Source organism: Erinaceus europaeus, chromosome X (genome assembly GCF_950295315.1).
Source record: "Erinaceus europaeus chromosome X, mEriEur2.1, whole genome shotgun sequence".
NCBI classification, from domain to species: Eukaryota; Metazoa; Chordata; class Mammalia; order Eulipotyphla; family Erinaceidae; genus Erinaceus; species Erinaceus europaeus.
Genome location: NC_080185.1, coordinates 30,342,530 through 30,367,489, shown reverse-complemented (window position 1 = coordinate 30,367,489; position 24,960 = coordinate 30,342,530). Strand labels below are relative to the sequence as shown.

At 40.8% G+C, this 24,960-nt stretch overlaps 1 protein-coding gene and 1 long non-coding RNA gene across 2 annotated transcripts in view; both read right to left on the bottom strand.

Annotated features, from left to right (window-relative positions):
• LOC132535941 (uncharacterized) overlaps nt 1-24,960 on the bottom strand; it is a 33,315-nt gene that overhangs the window by 5,545 nt on the left and 2,810 nt on the right. The window contains exon 2 of the long non-coding RNA XR_009547662.1: nt 24,669-24,765. This is a non-coding gene — a long non-coding RNA (uncharacterized LOC132535941). The remainder of the gene's footprint in view (nt 1-24,668; nt 24,766-24,960) is intronic.
• LOC103117565 (F-actin-capping protein subunit alpha-1-like) lies at nt 2,438-5,075 on the bottom strand. Its single transcript, XM_060183511.1, has 3 exons — nt 4,506-5,075; nt 4,096; nt 2,438-2,727 (listed from the first exon to the last, which is right to left on the bottom strand). Exons 1-3 carry the CDS (start codon nt 5,073-5,075, stop codon nt 2,438-2,440), a joined length of 861 nt encoding a protein of 286 aa, XP_060039494.1.

Below are 24,960 nucleotides of genomic sequence, written 5' to 3'. Positions count from 1 at the left end.
TATGTGAAACAAACAAACTAACTAAATACAACCTATATTTAGACTGTGGAAAATTATAGCAGTTACTGAGGGGTGGGGGTGGGCACAGACTTTTGGTGGTGGGAAAGATGTGAAATTATAATCCTATTGATTTATGTTCTCATAAATCACTATTAATGTGACATGTCAGAGGGAAAACAGATGTAATACTTCAAGTTCTCTAACTGCCTAGACCACAACTCTAAGTCCAAAATTTGCTTTAGCCTAAGTATTCAGTACCTCAGATTTGTAAGATGATAAAACTCTGATACTGGGCTTAAACTTTTCAAGGAGCTCTAAAAATATATGTGCATATATAGCTTTTTAAACATCTAATTCATCTACAGCTTTAGGCCATTTAGATCAAAGCCATTTGGCCCTGTCAGTATCTAAACTGCAAAGATGTTCAGACACCACTAAAGGGCACAAAGCAAAGTGAGGTCTAGTATTTTACTATAGATACTAACCGTTGGATTATCATAGAAAAAAAAAAAAACAATATCACACCACCTCACCATCTGGGACCCTTGTCAGAGAATCCTTGGTTTCACACACAAATATGGTGGGCCTAGACCTCTAATGGATTCCTCTGTGCACCACCACTGGGCACTTCTATCAGGAATGTCATCACAAGCCCTCTTCTGTGCACTCGCCATAGATCAGCTATGGTAAGGACTGCCCCAGTCTTCAAAGTGAGGCTAGTGTATCCTGCCCTGCCACTCAAGGAAGACTGATCAAACAGTTACTTCTATCCATAGAATATTTACAAGAATGGGAGCCACTCTCTGCCCTAATCCACCTTTCTATCCCTTTTCTCTACTCTGACACTCTTTTCTCAATGTTTTTTTTTAATTTTAAGAACAAAACAGGTATATTTCTATTAGACCACCTGATACAGAGGATAGTGTGGCATGGATGGATAGTATGAATGACAAATAATACAAATATATTTTATTTGAAATAAACAAAATGCTTACACAGCTCAAAAGGTCACTCAGAAACAAACTCTTGCTTGACTGTATTACTGAGTAAAAACAAAGCTGAAGCACAAACACCTTTTTGACATGTATTTGGAGATAGGTAGGAAGATACTATTTGGTTTTTAAAAAACTAACCTTCCTTAAGGCCTGGTCATATTAAGTGTAAATAATGTAAATGAATCCACCATTACCAGTTGTCATTATCATATCTATGTCACCTGTGTAATCTGAGATCATACAAACTCCTGCCAGTATACCTGGGAAGGGTTGCTATATCACAGTTACATCTGACTTCTTGGCAGGCATGAAGAGAAATATGGAGCAAGTTTTACACACTATTTAGAACATATCTCTAATATTCCATTAAATAACAGGTTACAATAGAAAGATACTGCCTGGAAGTTATCCTTTTCACTTTGGTTCATTTTCAGTTTTTATGATTTACATAGTTATTTGTTTTGCTTTATATAATCCTGCCACAAAGTATTAAAGCATAAGATACTTATCACTCCTTTAACATTTGCATTTTCCAAGTTTTATAATCTACATCCCTAGTATGTCAGCAGTTCTCGAATATTAAGAAAATAATAATAAATGGGCAAAAACTCTTCTAAAAATGCAGATGTCTATAGCTATAATGGTACAAGATGGCAAGGAAATACCGAGGAAAAGGAAAAAAAAAAACAAACATATTCATGTGCAGGGAATGTGGTTCAAGTCTTTGGATTTAAAAACAACTTCCTCATAGAAGTTGGCTACAATGGAATTTTCAGAAAACTTCTTTTGCCACCCTCTTCCCCCTCAATGACCTGAAAAGCCCTACTCCAATTTTCTGGAAATTACAGTTACGAGATGCTATAAATGACCAAAGTACAGTTGGAGGGAAAAGAATGAATGTGTCTTCCATTCAGCTATAGTTTATAGCATAACCTCATTAGTTGGTGAATCAGTAAAAACCATTCAAGTACAAGAAGTGCTCTGAAGGGTACAGGTAGAAAAGTACTGAGCACATTACCTGTCTTCATCAGTAACAAGATTTCATGGTTAGGAAATTTTTCTAAACAGGAAAATTGCTCCTGGATAGATTTCTTCCTCCATCATTAAATGTGGCAGAATTAAAAAAAATACAAATAGAATGAAAACAGAAAATCACAAGGCACACAAAAGAACCAAGACAATGCTATAGGTTCAACAGTATTTCATGAGGCTAAAAAATTTTGTTAACTTTTGAAAGCCCTAGCAAAATATCGCTCTTGTTATATAATCACTTATAATCTATAATATAATATATATAATATAATATAATATATATAATATATTATATAATATATATAATATAATATAATCTCACTATATAATCACATATAATCACTTATATGTCATATGACCACATGTTAAATCCTTTCTTTCCAAGTAGTGAAGAATCCTGTATTCAACCTTTAAGCATTCTGCATTTCTTTGCCAATCTTGTAGCTGAGTATCTTGTTCCAGTCGATTTTGGTGCGGGTAACTGGAAGCTGCCGGCACAAGGCCTTGAATGTGGTGTCTGACATTGTTTGATAGTTTTCACTAATTGCTATCTGATACTCATTTTCTGCATGCTCTATGATTTTAATAAACTCCTTGGCAGTTTGGACTTCATTTGAAACAGTTACTGAATCCTGTACATCTTTATGACTAACCAACTGAACATTGCTGTCTTCATAATAGTGAACCTGAATCTTAAGTACTCCAACAGATGATACGTTTTTGCAGTGCTAGGGATTAGTCACCATTTTTTACAGTAATCAGATATCAGAGACATGTCTTTCATGAGTGTTTCCTCAAGGATGTCGAACTTGGATGCCTGAGTTGCACAGCAGATGTCATCGGCGTAGATGAACTTCCTTGAAGAAGTTTCTGGGAGGTCATTGATGTAAATATTAAATAGCGTAGGAGCCAGAACAGAGCCCTGGGGGAGGCCACTTGAGACAACTCTCCATCTGCTAGACTTGTCACCCAGATGTACCCGGAATCTTCTGTTTTGGAGAAGAAACGATATAGTGTTGGCCACCCATGGAGGCAGGCATCTTGAGATCTTGACTAGGAGACCACGGTGCCAGACCGTGTCATAGGCTGCTGTGAGATCAACAAAGACAGCACCCGTCTTTAAATTCTTCTGGAATCCATTTTCAATGTAAGTTGAGAGGGCCAGGGCTTGTTCGCAGGTAGATCTTCCTGGGCGGAAACCAGCTTGGGCGGGTGATAGGAATTTCTCTGTAAGATGAGAAATACGTGACAGAAGCAGCCTCTCAAGAAGTTTGTAACACACGGAGAGGAGAGAAATTGGTCTATAGCTGGCGGCCAGTGTTGGGTCTTTCTTTGGTTTCAAAACCGCTATAATCTTCACACGACACCAAACTTTGGGCATAGACTCAGATTCCAAGATGTGGGACAGGAATGAAGCGAGCCACTTCTTTGCCGCGGGACCCAGGTTAAGAATGAGTTTTGGGGTGATGTTATCATAGCCAGCAGCTGTTCCTGGTTTAACCCTCTTCAAAGCGTCTTCCAGTTCAGACCAGTGTAAAGGGAGAGAGTTTTGGAGATGGACAAGATAACAGGAAGTGTTTTCCATCTACACCATGCCTCGGCCTCGCGTGAGCTTAATGTGCAGCTTGGCAGTACAAGAATCCGGCATGAAGCCCAGCCAGTCTATCTTGGCATTACTCTCGATCGCACTCTGTCATTTCACGAACATCTCATAAAAACTGCAGCAAAGGTGGGCGCGAGGAATAACATCATTGCAAGACTGGCCAGCTCCTCATGGGGCGCGAGCGCTTCCACACTATGATCATCATCTCTGGCATTATGCTATTCCACTGCAGAATACTGTGCCCCAGTATGGTTCCGTAGCCCCCATGTCCACTTGGTCGATTCTAAATTATATTTCTCCATGAGGATAATTTCTGGAACCATCCGTTCCACCCCGGTTCCATGGCTGCCAGTTCTTAGCAACATCGCCCCGCCAGATATTCGTCGGGATGCCGCATCATCTAAGTTCATTTCCCACGTCTACGCTCGACCGGACCTGCCAATATACGCGGATATCTTCGCCCACCCTTTCCAACGCTTGACGTCTCGTCACCCAATCTGGTCCCCTATGCCTACACTGAACTTCTCTGTTCCAGTCTCTTGGAAACAGAGTTGGCAGTCAGCTGAGGTAAAGAACAAACACCTCATCACAGACCCCTGCAAGCGTCAACCCGGCTTTGACCTAGCACGTTATGATTGGGCCCTCCTCAATCGCTATCGAACAGGCCATGGCCGGTACGCCGCTATGTTCCATCGCTGGGGAACCAGAGACGACCCGAATTGCCCCTGCGGCTACAGACAGACTATGACCCACATAGTCAATGACTGCCACTTCTCCAGATTCAAAGGAGGTCTTGAAACTTTACATCAGGCTCAACCTGACGCTGTTGACTGGCTATGGAAGAAGGGCAAACACTAGAAGAAGAAGAAAAGTACTCCAACCATTTGAGCTGTAGGTGGTGTGATGGTGAACTCCCACTCTGATCTCCAACGACCATTCCAGAAGTTTTTAGGCTGAAACTGGTGACCTTCAATACATGCAATAATGGTCTGCTGTCCATCTATAGTTTTAGCATAAACAGTACAGAAGCCGTTGGAATAATGGTCTTTCACATAGGCCCTTAAAGCACTGTCACAGGATTCTCTCCAAGATTTCAGACCTCCATCTGCTTCTTCTGGATGAGGGTCACTTGCTTCTTTCCATAAATGATCGAATTTAAAGGAAATTTTGTTTTTTGGACATAAAAATCTGCTATTGCCCAGGTCACCATGTTCTGTAATTAAGACCTGTTCTTCATATCCTTCTATCTTCACTTGTGTGAACTGATCCATGTTATACTGGGTAAATGCATGTGCTGCCCCTACCCTGAGGAGATTGTCATTATTAAGTAGCAGCCGGACATTGTTGAATACTTCATTAAATTCCCCTGGGGGTGCATGGGTGATGAATTTAGCAGCTATGCGTACCTTCCCCTCATCTGACACCCGATCCTCGAAGTCGACCATCTTGGGCTGCCTTCTCAATGTTTTTATCCAGCTTCATTTATGCTAGCTATCAAACTCAAGCAAAAACTACCATAGTCATCGGCTCCTAGAAACATGCCTAAAATGGACTTCTGAGCTTTCTCTCACCTTAAGATTCACAATTTGATATGCTCTGTTCCTACTTTTTGGTTCCTGTTCATTAACCATTTTGTCTCACTTTATGTCCTACCACCTTTCCAACACCAAGTTGCAGACACTACCATGATTCCATCCTGACTTCTCTGGGCAGACATTTCACCAAGTGGTCCTGGAATGTCATCTCTCCAGAGCCCTACCCCAGTAGGGAAAGATGGAAATAGGGTAGGGGGTAGGCCTGCCAACACCCAAATCCAGTGAAGAAGCAATTACAGAAGCCAGAACTCCTACCTTCTGCACCCCCAAAACAACTTTGATCCATACTCCCAACAGGGGAGAACTGATAGAAGGAAGAGGATAGGAGGGCTCTGAACTCCAGCTCCATTAGGTTCCAGAGAGAGAGAAGACGAAAAGGAGAAAGCTATTTGAATATAGAAATAGGGTTATGTGTGGCTTGGAGGGGAAGAGAAGATTGGACCTGGAAGATAAAGGGAGCAGTTATATACAAATGTAGACAGATAGTTGTAGAGTTGACAGTTAACCCATGTCTGCAACCATGTGAGAACTTTGGTGGTTTGCAATGGAGGGACTTGGGATTCAGAACTCTGGTGGTGGGAATGGTGTGGAATTATACCTCTGTTGATATGTAATTTTTTAAATCAATATTGAATCACTAATACAAAATTAAAAAGATAAAATAATAAAATTTATTAAAGTAAACAAAGTACAAAAGAGAGAAAGTCAACCCTAATGTGGGAATAAGGCAGAACTGTTGGCCAAGTTAATTTTCTCTGTTCATTCTCATTGATTAGGATCAGCAGTTTATTGCCACTGAACTTCTTTTTATTTCCTTTACTTGTTTTACACAGAGACAGACAGAAATTGAAATGAAAGGGGGAGATAGCAAAGAGGAGAGAAAGAGAGACACCTGCAACACTGCTTCACTGCTAGTGAAGCTCTCCACCTGCAGGTTGGGACCAGAAGCTTGAACCGGGGTCCTTGTGCATGGTAACATGTGTGTTTTACTGGATGTGCCATTGCCTGGTCCTAGCAATTACACTTCTTCAAAGATAAGTTCTGAATCAAGGCAGTCAATGAAAAGAAGAGGTTAAAACACTTCCCTGCTTAGACTGTCATCTCCTCGAGAACAGGGACCATTATTGGTTCAACTTTATTAAATGCTACATGAAATGAGGCAGAGGGAAAGGGGTCCTGGGCCCAAATACCTGGCAATATTTTGTATGCCACTCTCCACATAACCTCTTCAGAACTTACATTGTGTTCTGTGGTTTCTCTTAGTTCCCTGCCTTCAGTTTTGCCCAAGGTGTTCATTCAAGCCAGATTTCTCATGCATATTAACACAGGATATATATATATATTATCCAGAGCACTGCTCAGCTTTGGCTTACTGTGGTGTGGGGGATTGAACCTGGGACTTTGAAGCTTCAGGCATGAGAGATGAGAGTCTCTTTGCATAGCCATTATGCCATCTATTCCCACCCTTCAAGATTCTTTTACAGCTTGTACAAAACAAGATATAAAAAGACCACAGTGACTCAAAGCATAGAAGTTTCTTAACCTGGATTTAGAGCAATGGTCTCCAACTCTAGCTCATCAGCAGTACCCAAACAGCATGTCAAGCCATAAATAGGGCCCGGTGGTTCTCCTGGTAGAATATGCATATTACCATGTGCAAGGACCTGGAGTCAAGCCCCCAGTCCCCACCTGCATGGGGGAAGGCTTCATGAGCTATGAATCAAGTCTACAGATATCTCTCTTTGACTTTCCCTCTGTGTATTCTCCTCCGCTCTCAATTTCTCTCTGTCTGTATCAAAAAAAAAAAAAAGAAAAACTAAAAGAAATAATTAAACATAGATAGCTGGGCCCAGAGTTTCTGAATTAGCAGGTTTGTGGTGTGGTTAATGATTTACCTTTCTTACAAGTCCCCAGGAAATGCAAGTACTGCTGGTTTAGGGACCACACTTTAGAAGCAGTGACCTAAAAGTCTTCCAGCAAGCTTCCCCTGTAGTGGTCCAGCTCGTAAATATTCCAGGCTTTGTGGACTGTTGAGTCATTGTCAACATAACTAATCTCTGTAGTTGAAGCATGAACAGAGTCATAGAAAATAGAGAAAACATTTGAGTGTAATTAAGAAATAAAATTTTATTAATGGAGTGGGGAAGATGGCATAATGGTTATCCAAATAGGCTCTAATGTCTGAGGTTCTGAGGTCCCAGGTTCAGTTTCTCACACCACCATAAGCCAAAGCTGAGCAGTGCTCTGGTAAAAATAAGTAAACAAGCAAATAAATACATACATGAATAAATAAATACTTGGAAATAATTTTTAAATGTTATTTATGAGTATAACTTTGAAGTTCCTATAATGAAGTATTATCTTTCTGAGTCTGAATGGCAGCACACCAGGTGGAGTGCACACATTACCATATGCAAGGACCTGGGTCTGAGCCCTCACCCCATGCCTGCAAGAGGGATGCTTCATGAGTGGTAAAGCAGGTTTGCAGCTGTTTCTCTTTCTCTCTCCCTCTCTATCTCCTACTTCCCTCTCAAAATCTCTGTCTTATCAAATAAAATAGAAAAAATTAAAAATGAAATAGTTCTCTTTTGATATTATTCACAAATTAAAATGTTCAAGGTACAGGCCCATAGGGAAATGTGTATCAATATACAGCCTGTTTGCTGACACCAGCCTGAAATGGATTAGTTATCTAAGGAAGACAAAAGAAACACAAGCAGACACACTGGTGGGGTGTGCAAACTGGTACAGCCCCTTTGGAAAACTGTATGGAGAATCCTTCAACAACAAGACAAAAAAAAGTGAATTCAGGAATATTATTCATAGGCATTTATCCAATTCAAAGGGACATATGCATGTCTATGTTCACATCTGCATTATTCATAATAGCCAGAATGAAAACAGCCTAAATGTCCATCAACAGATGACTGGATAAAGAGATTATGGGAGATAAGAACTCTACCCCACGAGGGAAAGATAGAAATAGGTTGGGGTATAGATAAATGTGCCAATGTCTATGTTTAGAGAAGAAGCAACTACAGAAGCTAGAACTTCCACATTTGCATCCCAAAAAAGAGTTTTGGTCCATACACCTAGAGGGTAAATGATAGAGGAAGATGACTAGAGGTCTCTGAAACCCAACTCCACCAGGACATGAAGCGCTTGTCACCAGTAATCTTGTTTTTATGCCATCACTGAAAGGAGACAAATCTCGAAAACACCAGAGGAAGTCAGGCAGTTTGTCTCACCAGAAAGAGAAGAGGGAAAAAGGAAGGACACACAGCCTACTCTAATAGGGAAAGACAGAAACAAGCTGGGTATGGATCAACCTACCAACGCTCATGGCCAGCAGAGAAGTAATTACAGAAGCCTGGAGTCCCACCTTCTGAACCCCTAAAAGAATTTTCCCCAGTAGGGAACAAATGATAGGGGGAAGATAAGCAGAGGGCTCTGAACTCCAACTCCATCAGGGCCAGGAGAGAGAAGAGGAAAAAGAAGAACATTCAGAAGTAGTAATAGGTGAAGATGTGACTCAGAAAGAAAGAGAAGGGGGTCAGGCGGTGGCACACCTGGTTAAGTGCACACATTACAGTGCGCAAGGACCCAGATTCAAACCCCTGGTCCTCACCTTCAGAAGGAAAGTTTCACGAGTGGTGAAGTAAGGCTGCAAGTGTTGATCTGTCTCTTTCTCCTCTCCATTTCTCTCTGTCTCTATCTAATAATAAATAAATAAATAATAAGGAAGATGGGACCATGGGAAAAAATATATATAGTTAGCTACTATCTCTCTCTCTCTCTCTCTCTCTCTCTCTCCCTATATATATATATATATATATATATATATATATATATATATATACCCATATCTGTGACCTTGGGAGAACTACTATAGCTTCCAATGAAGGGACTGGAAATACAGAACTCTGGTAGTGAGAATGGTGCAGAACAGTATCTCTGTTACAGTTTTGTGGATAAATAAGTCACTAAGGAAAATTTTTTTTAAAAAGTGAATGGCACTCAGAACTAGTATGAGGAGTAGGTGTGACCTGAAAAGGAAGTGAAGACAGGACAGTAGGAAAAAAGCCAAACAATATATAGATATAGGTAGATAGTGTTAGATATAAAGTCAACTCATATTTGTGACCTTGGAAGAACTACTGCAGTTTCCCATGGAGGGGATGGGGACACACAACTCTGGTAGTGGGAATGGTGTGAAATTACACCCTTATAATTTTGTAAATCCATATTAGATCACTAATAAAAATAAATAAAAAAGAAAATCATACCAAAATTATGAGATACATACTCCATGGAATACTACTCTATAATCAAAGGTTATATTGTGTCCTTTGGGGCAAAATAGACAGAACTGGAGGCAAAATAAATAAACTGAAGAAAGACAACTACCAGGGGGTTTCACTTATATGTGGTATCTAGAGAACTGATACATATGAATTTGGGGGGAAAAAACAGAAGCAAGCAAACTATTTCTAAAACTTTGTGAGAACTATGGTGGTTACCTTTGGGGAATGGGAGGGTTACCTTACAGAACTCTGGTGGTGGGTGTGGTGTGGTGTACTATAATCTTACAATCTTGTAACCTACTATTAATGACAAATTAAAAAATGTTTAAAGAAGTGAGATCTTATTGTGGATGAGAATATAGCATAATGGTTATGCAAAAGACTTTCAAGCTCGGGGTTCTCAAGTTCCAGGTTCAGTCACCAGCACTACCATCAGCCAGAACTGAGTAGTGATCTGGTAAAAAAAAAAAATGATATTGTGACCTTTTGGACAAAATGCATGGAACTGGAGGTGATTATGCTTAGTAAAATAAATAAAGAGATAAAAAATGAGTACTGAATGGTTTCACTTATCTGTGGAAGGTAGAAAACTGATACACATGAACATGTATAAAAAAAAAGAAAGAAAGAAAGAAAGAAAGAAAGAAAGAAAGAAAGAAAGAAAGAAACCACAGACGTAAACAGTCTCTAAGGCTTTATGAGAACTATGGTGGTTATAGTTGGGGGAATGTGGAGCATAGAACTGTGGTGGTGGGTGGGATGTGGAACTATACTCTGTAATCTTGTAATCTTGTAAACCACTGTTAATCACAAATTTAAAATGATGAGGAAAGAAAGTACTAAACCTGTAATAAATCATTATTTGACATAGAAAATGTTACACACACACACACACACACACACACACACACACACACACACACACACACACAAACACTAACAAAAAGAGAAGAGCCAGGACAAATGAATAAGCATATGAGAAGATGTCTGACCTCCATAGTCATCAGGGAACTGCAGATTAAAACTACAATGAACCTCCACACCTATGGACATCAAATCTTTGATAAGGGGGCCCAAAAGATTAAATGGAAGAAGGAGGCTCTCTTCAATAAATGGTGCTGGGAAAACTGGGTTGAAACATGCAGAAGAATAAAACTGAGCCACTTTATCTCACCAGAAACAAAAATCAACTCCAAATGGATTAAAGACCTGGATGTTAGACCAGAAACAATCAAATACTTAGAGGAAAACATTGGTAAAACATTTTCCCACCTAAAGCTCAAAGACATCTTTGATGAAACAAACCCAATTGTAAGGAAGACTAAAAGCAGAAACAAATAAATGGGACTATATAAAATTGAAAAGCTTCTGCACAGCCAAAGAATCTATCACACAAAGAGACCCCTCACAGAATGGGAGAAGATCTTCACATGCCATACATCAGACAAGAGACTAATCACCAAAATATACCAAGAGCTCAGCAAACTTAGCACCAAAATGCAAATGACCCCATCCATAAATGGGCAGAGGATATGAACAGAACATTCACTCCAGAGGAGATCCAAAAGTCTAACAAACATATGAAAAACTGCTCCAGGTAGCTGATTGTCAGAGAAATGCAAATAAAGACAACACTGAGATACCACCTCACTCCTGTGAGAATGGCATACATCAAAAATGACAGCAGCAACAAATGCTGGAGAGGTTGTGGGGACAGAGGAAGCCTTTTGCACTGCTGGTGGGAATGTAAATTGGTCCCACTTCTGTGGAGAGCAGTCTGGAGAACTCTCACAAGGCTAGACACGGACCTTCCATAGGACCCAGTAATTCCTCTCCTGGGGATCTACCCCAAGGACTCCATAACACCCAACCAAAAAGATGTGTGTACTCCTATATTCATAGCAGCACAATTCATAATAGCTAAAACCTGAAAGCAACCCAGCTGCCCAACAACAGATGAGTGGCTGATAAAGCTATGGTATATATACACAATGGAATACTATGCAGCTACTAAGAACAATGAACTCAACTTCTCTGACCCATCTTGGTCAGAGCTAGAAGGAATTATGTTAAGTGAGCTAAGTCAGAAAGATAAAGATGAGTATGGGATGATCCAACTCATTAACAGAAGCTGAGAAAGAAGATCAGAAAGGGAAACTAAAAGCAGGATCTGACTAAATTGAAAGTAGGGCACCAAAGTAAAAACCCTGTGGTGAGGGGGAGGATGGACATGCGGCTTCCTGGGCCTGCGGGGGTGGAGTGGGGGCGGGGGTGGGTGGGTGGGATGGGACACAATCTTTTGGTGGTGGGAATGGTGTTTATGTACACACCTTTTAAATTGTAGTCATATAAATCAATATTTAATTAATATGAGAGGGGGGAAAATTGATTGTATGTCTAACAAAGGGAGTTTTCAAAGTTAACCCAATTACCAAATAATGTGATGTTAACAATAACTATCCATTGTCTTTTTGAACCCTAAGACAGCAGGAACCTCACATTTCCACTATAGAGCCTAAACTTCCCCCAGTCCTGGCACCGTAGAGTAGGGCCCACTTTCCCGTATGCTTCTCCCAATTCTTATCAAATAATATTGCATCCGCTGATCACAACCTAATCAACACAACGAGTGCCACCCCAGCACGCTTCACTTCAGATTGTGTCCAGAGACTTCAGGTGTGGAATGACAACCCTTCAGCTTCATCACTCGGGTGAGACCTTTCCTTTCATAGTATTCTCTAACTCCATTCCAGGTGGTTCACTTCCTAACAAAGTCCCAAAACCTAGATATAGACCAGGTTCCAGGAGATAGAGCATATGTCCACACGTATCCATAAACCAGGGCAAATATATACCTGAAAGCAGTAGTACACTAGAGTTTGCAGTGAGTACCCCCCAACACTTCCATCTCCACTATTCCATCCTTTGGGTCTATGATTCTTCGACAGTTTGTTTGGCTTTGTATGTTAACTCTCTTTTCAGGCCCCAGGTTCCAGATGCCATTAGGATGCTGGCCAGGCTTCCCTGGACTGAAGACCCCACCAATGTGTCCTGGAGCTCCGCTTCCCCAGAGACCCACCCTACTAGGGAAATAGAGAGGCAGACTAGGAGTATGGACAGACCAGTCAACGCCAATGTTCAGGGGGAAGCAATTACAGAAGCCAGACCTTCCACATTCTGCAACCCACAACGACCTTGGGTCCATGCTCCCAGAGGGATAGAGAATGGAAAGCTAGTGGGGAGGGGACGGGATATAGAGACTGGGTGGCGGGAATTGTGTGGAGTTGTACCCCCCCCATCCTATGATTTTGTTAATGTCTCCTTTCTTAAAAAAAAAAAAACTACAATGTGGGGGTGGAGCTGTTGCGCAGCGGGTTAAGCACACATGGCACTCAAGGATTGGTGTAAGGATCCCATTTCAAGCCACCGGCTCCCCCACCTGCAGGGGGGTCGCTTCATAAGCGCTGAAGCAGGTCTGCAGGTGTCTTTCTCTCCCCATCTTTGTCTTCCCCTCCATTTTCCATTTCTCCCTGTCCTATCTAGCAACCACAACATCAATAACAGCAATAATAATAACCACAACAATAATAAAAACAAGGGCAACTAAAAAGGAAAATAAATAAATAAAATATTTAAAAAATTAAACTATAATGAGTGGGAGTCTGACTGTAGCTCACCAGGTTAAGTGCACATAGTATAAAGCGCAAGGACCCACACAAGGATCCCAGTTCTAGCCCCTGGCTCCCCACTTGCAGGGAGGATGCTTCACAAGCAGTGAAGCAGGTCTGCAGGTATCTTTCTCTATCCCCCCATCCCCTCTTAATTTCTCTCTATCTTATCCAATAAAAAATTTTAAAATGATAAAAAGATGGCTGCCAGGAGCAGTAGATTTGCAGTGTCAGTACTGAGCCCCAGCAATAACCCTGGAGGAAAAAATAAAAAACAAATAAAAACAACCACAAAGAGTTATTGTTACATATCTACAGAATAGGTAATAAAAACAAAGATGAACGGGGGCTGGGCGGTAGCACAGTGGGTTAAGTGCACATGGCGCAAACCGCAAGGACCAGTGTAAGTATCCCGGTTTGAGCCTCTGGCTCCCCACTTTCAGGGGGATCGCGTCACAAGAGATGAAGCAGGTCTGCAGGTGACTGTTTCTCTTCTCTTTGTCTTCCCCTCCTCTCTCAATTTCTCTCTGTCCTATCCAACAATAACAACAGCTATAACAACAATAACAACCACAACAAGGGCAACAACAAGGGCAGCAAGGTGGGGAAAATAGCCTCCAGGAGCAGTAGTGCTGTCACTGAGCCCCAGTGATAAACCTGGAGGCAAAAAAAAAAAAAGATTAACAATAGCAAGAGTGGGGACCATAAGAAGATGCACCTGGTTGAGTGCATATGTTACAGTGCACAAGGACCCCGATTCAAACTCCCAGTTGTGCAGGGTTGGGGGAGCTTCTACACAACCTCTCTCTGTCTCTATCCAAAATAAATAAATGAATAATTTTTTTTTTTTACAAAAATAGCAAGAGTTGGTGAGGACAGGACTAGTGGGAAATGTCATGTGTTTTAGAGGAGAGTGTGATTTATGCGACACCTTTGGAGGCAATTTGGCATTACTTACTATCAACAGAATTGTGTAGAGACAAGGGCAGTTGGCACCCTGTTTCTCCCTGAGGGAAGGACATTCTGTGCTGCTATGGGATGTGCAGTGAACAGCTGGCCTCCAACACACAGCTCCTCAAGGGTTTGCTTAAGCACAGAGAGTTCTTTTGCCCAAGGCCACAATCCTCCCATGCTGAATGAGCAAGGCAGCACTGTAAATGAGCTGAGACTTGACACACAATGCACTTGGGGAACAGAACACACTGATGGGCACCACTTGTTCCAAAACTCTATGCCAAATTGACTCAGGCATTGTCAGACTTCCACAGAAGTTCATCTTCTTCCTCTGTCCCGCTCTACTTCCTCTGCCTTTTTGTCAAGGGTGTGTGTTAGTTCCCAAGAAACATGTTAACACTCAAACTCTCATCTCAGTTTCTGCTTCTGAACATCCCAATAACTGACAATTTTTATTGGTGATTTAGTCAGGATAATATACACTGAAGAAAATAATTTCTTAGGCTGAGGAGACAGTGTCATGATTCTGCAAATGACTTTCATGCCTAAGGATTTAAGGTGCCAGGTTTAATCCCCTGAACCTCCATAAGCCAGAGCTGAGTAGTGCTCTGGCTAAAAAGAAAGAAAAAAAAGATACTCAAATGTGCACCAATTCAATGTGTACCAAAAGTCATATGCAAGTATGTTCATAAAAGTTTTTAGTTATAATATCCAAGTACTGTAAAACCACTCAAAGGTCCATCAACAGGGGAATTATATAGCTTGTGATATATTAATTGATATATAATACACCAGTGAAAATGAATGCTATAAACAGTTTCATGTGGGACTTAATACTGATTGAAATAATCAAGATATAAAAGGGTCCATATGACAGGATGGCTTTCATATCAACTTCAAAGACAGGTAGAATAGTATTTGGCTGCATTTTGAAGTGATAAAGCTATTGAACAACAACCAAATAAAGTAAATACGGGTGAGAAAAGTAGTTGGCAGGAGTGCACAAGCCTGTCATGTGTGAGACCCTGGGTTTGATCAGCTACACTGTATGGAAATATGGCAAAACTAAACAGGGCATTATAACTGGCAGAGCAGTGCTTTGGTCACTCTGTCTCTAACACACAACTGAAAACAGTTTCAAAAAAGAAAAAGAATGATTATCACACGGACCGAGTGGTGGCACATCTGGTTGAGTGCACATGTTACAGTGTGCAAGGACCTAGGTTCAAGACCCTGGTCCTCATCTGCAGAGAGGAAAGCTTTACAAGTGGTGAAGCAGTTCTGTAGGTCTCCATTTCTCAATCTCTCTCTCTCTCTTCCCCCTTCCTCCTTTATTTCTGGCTGCCTCTATCCAATAACTAAAAGAAGATAATTTAAAAAAATTAAAAAGAATTATTATCACACAATATAAATTATTAGGAGAATTAATGGCTTACAGTAAATATAGTTGTTGGTACAATTATCACAGAATTTGAGATAGTGGTTATAAATAAAAATAATCTTCCAAAATGTTAATGACCAGTGTAAAACAAGTTTTTCCCTGTCCAAATAGGTGGGAAATTCTATATCTAATAATAGTATGTGAGTACAGTTCCAGCTTTGGTTTAATTCTGGATGGGGGCAGAAGGCATGCTCAGAGAGCAGGGGACCTGGTTCTGATGTATCTTCCTAAGTACTAAGAGTATCTACTTTCTTGACCAGGAGAGAAAGCACAGGGGCCTTTGCCATGTCAGTGTGTGTTAAAACATTCGTATATAAATAAGGGTAAATGTCATAGGAAGACTTACAGTATAGTACAAACTTTTACTTTTAAAAATATGGCCACCCAGTACTGAGGAGTTGGTGGGGAACTAAAGATAAGAATGCTCAGAGCTCATCATGTGCCTGTTCATTCTGTAACAATATGCTACAAACAGACCTTGAGATGTTCCCAGAATCACTATAAGAGGTACACAGAGATTCTATTATTTAGACGCCAGGAGCATTCATTTCCAGCTGAAAGATGACAGAACAAATGCTTCACATAGGAAGGAGCACTGAAGGTGAGCAGTGAAGACCAGAGAGGATTCCAACAGGTAATGTTGAAGAGGGTGTTGGGGAGAAAAAAAAACAGCATTAATGATTAATCAACGAAATCAAGAAATTAAATAGTCACTTTGATACACATAGCATTTCCCAACTTCTTTTTTTTAATGTGTTATTTATTTAATGAATATAGACATCCAGAAATTGAGAGGAAGGGGCACATAGAGAGGGGGAGAGAGAGAAAGATACCTGCAGCCCAGCTTCACCATTTGTGAATGTTTCCCCCTGCAGGTGGGGAGCAGGGGCTTGAACCTGGGTCCTTTGTGCACTGTAACGTGTGTACTCCACCAAGTGCACCATGACCCAACCCCCATTTCCCAGCTTCTTTGGCTATTTAATACCATCAGGGAAATTCTAAATAGTGTATTCTTTTCGGCAAGAGACAGTTGTACATTCAACAGATATTTATTGGATAGATATTGTGCTAGGTGCTAAGTATGGAGTAAGGTACTCCAGCTTCCCAAGCTTGCACTGCTTAAGTTTGAATTTTCTTTCTAGAAGCACCATCATTCCAGAGAGCTGAAAACAATATACGTGTGTTCATATAAACTCAACCAAGTCAATGGTGTTGCTTTGCCCTGCTGTTTCATAATTAAATTCATTCCTTCATGAACACAGCGTTGATTTTGAACTCTAGAGTTTACCTAGGATTGAAAGAGCAATGGCATAGAAAAAAAGAGCCTCTTCTCAGAAATTAGACCTGGGAAAGGCCAGACCTGGATATGGGAATCAATAAGCAGAAAGGAAGGCCTAGCTCCAGAGAATGAAACAGCTGTAGTGGCCAAAGGAAATTAAGAACTTAGTGTGTGAGTGGTGGGATACAGCATATTTTTAATTTAATTTTTTTTTTTACCAGAGCATGGATCAGCTCTGGGTTCTGGTGGTATGGGGGACTGAACCTGGGACTTTGGAGTCTCAGGCATGAGAGTCATTTTGCATAATGATTATGCTATCTTGCCCTGAGATAGGAATTTTTTTTTTTTGCAATTGACTTTAATGCCTGAGACTTCAAGGTCCTGAGTTCAATTACTAGCACCACCATAGGCCAGAGCTCTGGTCTGTCTATCTATCTATCTATCTATCTATCTATCTATCTATCTATCTATATTTCCCATTAAAAGTTAATAAATGAGGGGCCTGAGTAGTGTTGCAACAGATTGAGCACACATACTCCCAGGCACAAAGACCCAAGTTTGAGCTCCCAATCCCTACCCATCTGCAGAAGGGAAGCTTCACAAAACATGGTAGAGGAGGTCTGGAGGTATCTCTCTGTCACTCTCCCTCTCTCTCCCCTCTCAATTTCTCTCTGTTTTATCAAATAAAAATAGAAAGAAAAAAAGGGTATGAGGAATGACTATTGGGATAGGTGGATTCATAATGCTGGCACCAAGACCCAGTGATAATCCTGTTGGAAACGAAAACGGGTTAAAAAATAAATGAAAAGAAAAATAAGATCAGAAGAGAAAACACTAAGCAGAACTTGGATTGGAGTTGGTGTATTGCACCAAAGTAAAAGACTCTGGGGTGGTGGGGGGGAGAGTTCAGATTCTGGAATATGATGACAAAGGACCTAGTGGGGGTTGTATTGTTATGTGGAAAACTGGGAAATGTTATGCATGTACAAACTATTGGATTCATTGTCGACTGTAAAACATTAATCCCCCAATAAAGATGTTTAAAAAATGAAAAATAAAAAGGGTTATGCAAAACACTTTCACACCTGAGGCTCCCTCAGAGATCCCAGTTTCAATCCTCAGCACCACCAGAACTCAGAGCTGAGCACTGTTCTGGTCTCAGTCTCTCTCTCTCTCTCTCTCTCTGTGTGATTTAATATTGATTTACAAAATTACAAGATAACAGGGGTACAACTACATATCGTTCCCACCACCACAGTTCTGTTTCCCCAATCCCTCCATTGTAAGCTACAGCGGTTCTCTCCTAAGGTTGCAGATATGGGTTAACTATTATTTCTATTTCTATAACTATCTGTCTATATTTGCATATCTCTTCCTCTATCTGTGTCATTAAAATAAAAGAAATCAATAAATAGTATTAAAATAAAAAATAAATTAGCAAGAAATTAAAAAAAAAAACTAAAAGAGGAGGGAAGCCTGAAGGGGGAGAAAACCTCCTATGCACAAGGAAGCCGCTCTCTCCTGCATGCTACTCCTCTCATCCAGTAATCAGACTTCCTCACCCTCCCAAATCACTACAAGGAATGAAAAGCACAAAAGAGCATCTGTAAGTGAAAATGAGCTCTCCTTTATCCTTTATGCTGTTCGGTGCGGCAAGCAACAGCTATGCTGGACTCGTGTTTATGAAAAGCCAGGCTTTTCAACTTGTGGTGATTTAGAAATCAATGAATCATTTATGCTTCTGCTCTGCTTGCCTTCCAGTAGCTCTGGCTGCTGACTCACCTACCCCCACCCCCCACCCCAGCTCTTTCTCTGGGCCTCATCTATGTTAGACCTGTTGTCACCTTTGCAGGCCCTAAACTTTCTCTCTTCAAGACTCCAGCCAGTGTTATATTAATAATGCTCAAATACACCCACATCCTGTATCAAATATTGATTTTTTTTTCTCTTTTGCTGTACATGTTTGAAAGGGCTTTTGTCATCTTGTTCTCAAAAGTATTCAACTGGGCAGAACTAATTCAATGTATAATGGCTGTGATTTTCTCCATGATTAGGCAAGCCTGACAGTTCTTAGGAAGTATGAAGAGTCAAATGAAAATTAGTTTTTCCAAGCTATAGTGTGTATTAATAAATGCAGTATTCTGTGTTGAATGAGATTGATGTGCTCCATTTTGTAGTTACCGAATGAAGTCATGGGTCTCTCTTTACTTTTCTATTTTATTATATACATACATATTCTTTCTTTCGTTCTCCTTTTTCTTTTTTTTAAATATTTATTTATTTATTCCCTTTTGTTGTCCTTGTTGTTTTTTATTTTTGTAGTTATTATTGTTGTTGTTATTGGATAGGACAGAGAGAAATGGAGAGAGAAGGGAAGACAGAGAGGAGGAGAGAAAGACAGACACCTGCAGACCTGCTTCACTGCCTGTGAAGCGACTCCCCTGCAGGTGGAGAGCTGGGGGCTCAAACCAGGATCCTTCCACCGGTCCTTGTGCTTTGTGCCACCTGTGCCTAACCCTCTGTGCTACTGCCTGGCTCCCTCCTTTTTCTTTCTTTTCCTTTTTTTATATTTATTTATTTTCCTTTTTGTTGTCTTTGTTGTTTTATCATTGTTGTAGCTATTATTATTGCTGTTATTGACATCATTGTTGTATAGGACAGAGAGAAATCAAGAGAGGAGGGGAATAGAGAGAGGGGGAGAGAAGGATAGACATCTGCAGACATGCTTCACCACTTGTGAGGTGAGCCCCCTGCAGGTGGGGAGCCGGGGGCTTGAGCCACGCCATGTGCACTACTGCGTAGCCCTCTTCTTTTTATTTATTTATTTTTCACATGACTTTGCTGGGGCTTTGTGCCTGTATGATTCACCATTCCCTCTGCTCTCTTTGGAATTTTTTTTTCCTTTTCCTTTTTTTTTTTTTTTTTTTTTTAATAAAGAAGGATAGGGAACGAGATTAGCACTCCACTGCTCATGAAACTTCTCCTTTGCATGATACTTCCATGTGGTGGCCTAAACTGGAACCTGGGCCTTCACACTTTCAAGTATGTAGTCCATCAGATGAACTATCTCTTGACCCCTTTCATATGTTTTACACACACACACACTCACACACACACACACACACACACACACATACATATATATATACATATATATACTTATTTATACCAGAGCACTGATCAGCTCTGGTTTATGGTGGTGCGAGGGATTGAACCTGGGACTCTGGAGCCTCAGGCATGATAGTTTCTTTGCATAACCATTATGCTATATATCCTCCAACCATATCTTTTTAATTTTTTTACTATATTTATTTATTTATTGGATAGAGACAGCCAGAAATTGAGCGGGAAGGATGGGATAGACAGAAAGAGAGACAGAGAGCAACCTGCAGCACTCCTTTACCACTTGTGAAGCTTTCCTCCTGCAGGTGAGGACCAGAGACTCAAACCTGAGTCCTTGCACACTGTAACATGTGTGCTCAACCAGGAGCACCACCACCCGGCCCCCATACTCTCTCTTTTTAATATTTATTTATTTATTTCCCTTTTGTTGCCCTTGTTGTTTTTATTGTTGTTGTTGTTATTGATGTCTTTGTTGTTGGATAGGACAGAGAGAAATGGAGAGAGGAGGGGAAGACAAAGAGGGGGAGAGAAAGATAAACACCTGCAGACCTGCTTCACCGCCTGTGAAGTGACTCCCCTGCAGGTGGGGAGCCAGAGGCTGGAACCGGGATCTTTACTATGATCCTTTGGTTTCGCACCACCTGCGCTTAACCCGTTGCGCTACCACCCAACTCCCCATACTCTCTTTTTTAAGATATCATTTTATTTTTCCCCCTTAGATATCCTGGGGATCTTAATGAATAAGACATAGGACTAAGCTCCCATTTAAGTTAAGTGTGTGTGTGTGTGTGTGTGTGTGTGTGTCTGTGTGTGTGCGTGTGTGTTGAATGTTATAAAACTTAAGGCTGTTTGTTAGCAGAGCACTGATCAGTTTTGTCTTATGATGGTGTGAAGAATTAAGCCTGGGACCTGGGAGTTTCAGGCAAGAGAGACCATAACCATTAAGCTATATCTCCTTCCCTTTTGTTTGTTGTTTGCTTGTTTGTTTTTACCTGAGCACTGCTAAGCTCTGGCTTATAGTGGTGCAGGGGACTGAACATGGGACTTTGGAACTTCAGGCATGTGAGTCTCTTTGTGTCACCTTAAATTTTTAATTTCTTTTTTCTAATAGAGAGGGAGAAAGCAGGAGAGGAGGGGAGAGGAAGAGGGAGAGGGAGACTTGCAGCACTTCTCCACCACTCAAGAAGCTTCCTTCCTGCAGGTGGGGACTGGGGGCTTGAACCTAGGTCCTCACTCATGGTAACATGAAGTGCTCTACTGGATGTGCCACTGCCTTTCCTCAGACTTATGTTTTCTTCAAGTTTCATTTATTTGAATTTTTAGTGACCATTAAATTCTTTGCATTGACTGTTTCCTTTATATACATGCAGGCACTGAACATGAGATCTTTACCTAGGCAAAACATTGCCTGATAATGATAGCTGGGATGATCAGCACCACAAACTAAGGAATTTACTATAGAATGAACAACACTCAAGTTATAGGATGTCATGGGTAAAGGAAGAAGAGTTTGTAGATGAATGTGAACTTTCAAACTTGAATGACTTATTAAACAGAAATATCAATAACAGACATAGGTAAGGCAAAAGGCATGTGTGGATAAAATATTTTGAGCCAACTTATAAAAATGATTTGAGGCATAGCCCATTACAAGCACAGTCCCTAATGTTGCCCTTAAAAACAAGACACAGCATAAGGATCCTGGTTCCAGCCCCTGGCTTCCCACCTGCAGGGGAGTCACTTCACAGGTGGTGAAGCAGGTCTGCAGGCGTCTATCTTTCTCTTCCCCTCTCTATCTTCCCCTCCTCTCTCCATTTCTCTCTGTCCTATCCAATGATGACGACATCAATAACAACAACAACAATAACTACAACAATAAAACAACAAGACACAATTTGCAGCAGGGTCAGGTCTAGGAATCTAGGGACATGACTAATTTAGCTAAGCTTTTCTTCATCTCCTCAGCTGGTCTGAAGCTGAAGGGATCCAAGTCTTCATTCAGCTTGGACTTCAGAATCAACTATTCCACTATATCTAAAACACTGCTTTAGACTCACTTACCTCTTGACCTTCTGCTCTGCCTGCTCTCATAATCCCCAAGCCTTCTTGGTACATTTTCCCTATTCCTGCTCTCCATCTGCCAAGCATAGCCAGAGGAAATTACAGATGCACGTTAATTTGGAGACACGCTAGAAACTCATGCAACTGCCTCCAATGGGCTTCTCTCCATGGCTCTATAATCCTTGATACACTTTTCTGGACTTGTTATCACTCTTACACAGTGCCTTATCACTCCTCTACCTTGTTGAAATTCCCAAGTCTTCTGCCCTCCACTTCAATTTCAGCAAGTTAAGTGTGGTAATTCAGGTGGAACCTCTAGCATAGTGCTGTCACAGTGGAGATTTTAAATAAATACTGATTACTGTCAATATGGAACAGCAAAACTTGTTGGCCAAAAAGCTTGGAGTCTGGCATTAGATAAATGTAGGTCTGAATCCTGAGTCTGTCATTTAGTAGCTAATAGTAAAGTTGCCAAACCTTTCTGAGTCTGTGTTTTCTCTGTTTTTAAAGTGTGGATAATAGTGTGTCCTCACAGGGCTTTAGTGAGAATTAAATGGAAATATGTATGTAAAATTATGAGGAGAGTATGTGTCTCATAACAAGAAGCTTGATGCTGGCCACCAGGATTATTACCGTTGTTATTACTTCTATAGTATTAACCTAGTATATTACTGATTTAAAATAAAGTCACCATAGTCCTTGTGGGAGACCATAGCTTTTAGTGTCCTCACAACCCCATTCTCTTTCTTTCTTTTCCTTCCTTCCTTCCTTCCATCCTCCCTTCCTTCCTTCCTTCTTTCCTTCCTTCCTTCCTTCCTTCCTTCCTTCCTTCCTTCCTTCCTTCCTTCCTTCCTTTCTTTTCTTCTCTTTTGCCTCCAGAGTTATAACTGGGGCTCAGTGCCTGCCTTACAAATCCACTGCTCCTGGTGGCCATTTCTTTCTATTTTATTGGATAGGACAGAGAGAAATTGAGAGGGGCTGGGGAAGATAGAGAGGGGAAGAGAAAGATAGATACCTGCATACCTGATTCTCTGCTTGTGAAGTGACCCCCCACCCCTTCCTGCAGGTGAGGAGCCAGGGGCTCGAACCAGGATTCTTGCATGGGTCATTGTGCTTCGTACTATGTGCGCTTAACCCAGTGTGTCACTGCCCGATACCCACAACACCTTTTCCTTCACATAACAAATACTCAAGGGCTCCTGATCTACCCTGGGTACTGATTTAGATGCTGGGAACATTGTGAAATTGGAGGAAGAAGTAACCTGCCTCTTCTCCATGGTCAATTTCTCCATCCACCTTCGCTCCATCTTTCTCAATTACTGAAGGATTTCTCCTGCAAATTGTGTGTCTCCTTCTTCCAACATTGTAACTGTCTGTGTTTTCACAAGCTCCTTGTCATTTGCTTTTGAGTGGCTCCAGGTCTTGTCAGGAATTGCTATTTGACTCTCCTAACTAATGAAAATTGTATTTTGTTCCCTTTTGTTTTTTATTTCCAAACCTCTTAAACACAGCTTCCTTAGCTCCATTTTCTCACGATCCAGGCCCTCCTCAATTTCCTGTAATCTTGTTACCATTCTCAACTGAAAGTACTTATTTAGTTGTTTCTAGTGAATTCTTTAATACATCTGAAGAAAGTCAGTCGTCTGTTTCCTTCTCTAATTTTTAGCATTTGACATTGCTAACCCTTCAGTGCATACTATTTCTTTGTCTACATGAATTACAAATTCCTGTTTTGTTTTTTTCTGCCAGAGTTATTGCTGGAGTATGGTACCTAGACAATGAATCAACCACTCCAGGTGTCCCTGTCTTTCTTTATTTCTCTCTTTCCCTCTTTCTTCCTTCCTTCCTTTCTTTCTTTTTCTTCTTCTTTTTTTTTGTCTTCTTTTTATTTGTGAGGATAGAGAGAAGTTGAGAAGGGATGGAAGACAAAGGAGGAAAGAGAAAAAAAAGACATCTACAGCACTGCTTCACCACTTGTGAAGCTTCGCCCTGCAGGTGGGGACCAGGGACTTGAACTGGGTGTCACCATAAACTCAAATGCTGGAGAATTCATGGAATAACATAGCTAACACCTATTTATGTCAAACCCTATAAAATAAGTTGTTCAGATTGTGCTTAAAGAGATAAATATTAGGGTCCAGGTGGTGGTGCACTTGGTTAAGTGAACGCATTACAGTGTGCAAGGACTCAGGTTCAAACCCCTGGTCCCTATCCGCAGAGAGGAAGCTTCACAAGTGGTGAAGTATGGCTGCAGGTGTCAAACTGATCTTCATAGCACTTACATTCCTTCTAGCAGTAGATCAGAGTTCTGTTTTTACAACATTTGGTGTTGATCAAGTTTTTCAATTTCTGCAAAACTAGTGGTTAGGAAATATTATCTCATGGTTTAAATTTTGAGTTCCCCTGAACAGTAATGAAGTGAAGCATCCTTTCATGTCTTTATTGGATAAAATTTCCTTGGAGATTAATTTCTTTATACATTTTGTCAAAATTTCTACTACATTTCTTTTCATTTTCCAATATATATATATATATATATATATATATATATATATATATATTGCATTCTGTATACTGTTTCACTCATTTGACCAGTATTTGTCTAGCACCTACCTTATTCCGAGAATGGTTTCATGCACTGGGAGGCACACCCAGTTGAGTACACATGTTACCATACGCAAGGACGTGTGTCCAAGCCCCAGGTTCCCACCTGCAGGGAGAAAGCATCACAAGTAGTGAAGTAGTGCCGCAGGTCTGTTTCTTTCTCTCTGTCTCTCCATCCCACTCTAATACTCCTTCCCCTCTAGATTTATCTCCAATAAAAATAAATAAATAAATAAGAGAAAGAGACAAAAATCCCTGCCCTAGAAGAACATAGATTCTGGTGGAAGAAGAAAAATAATAA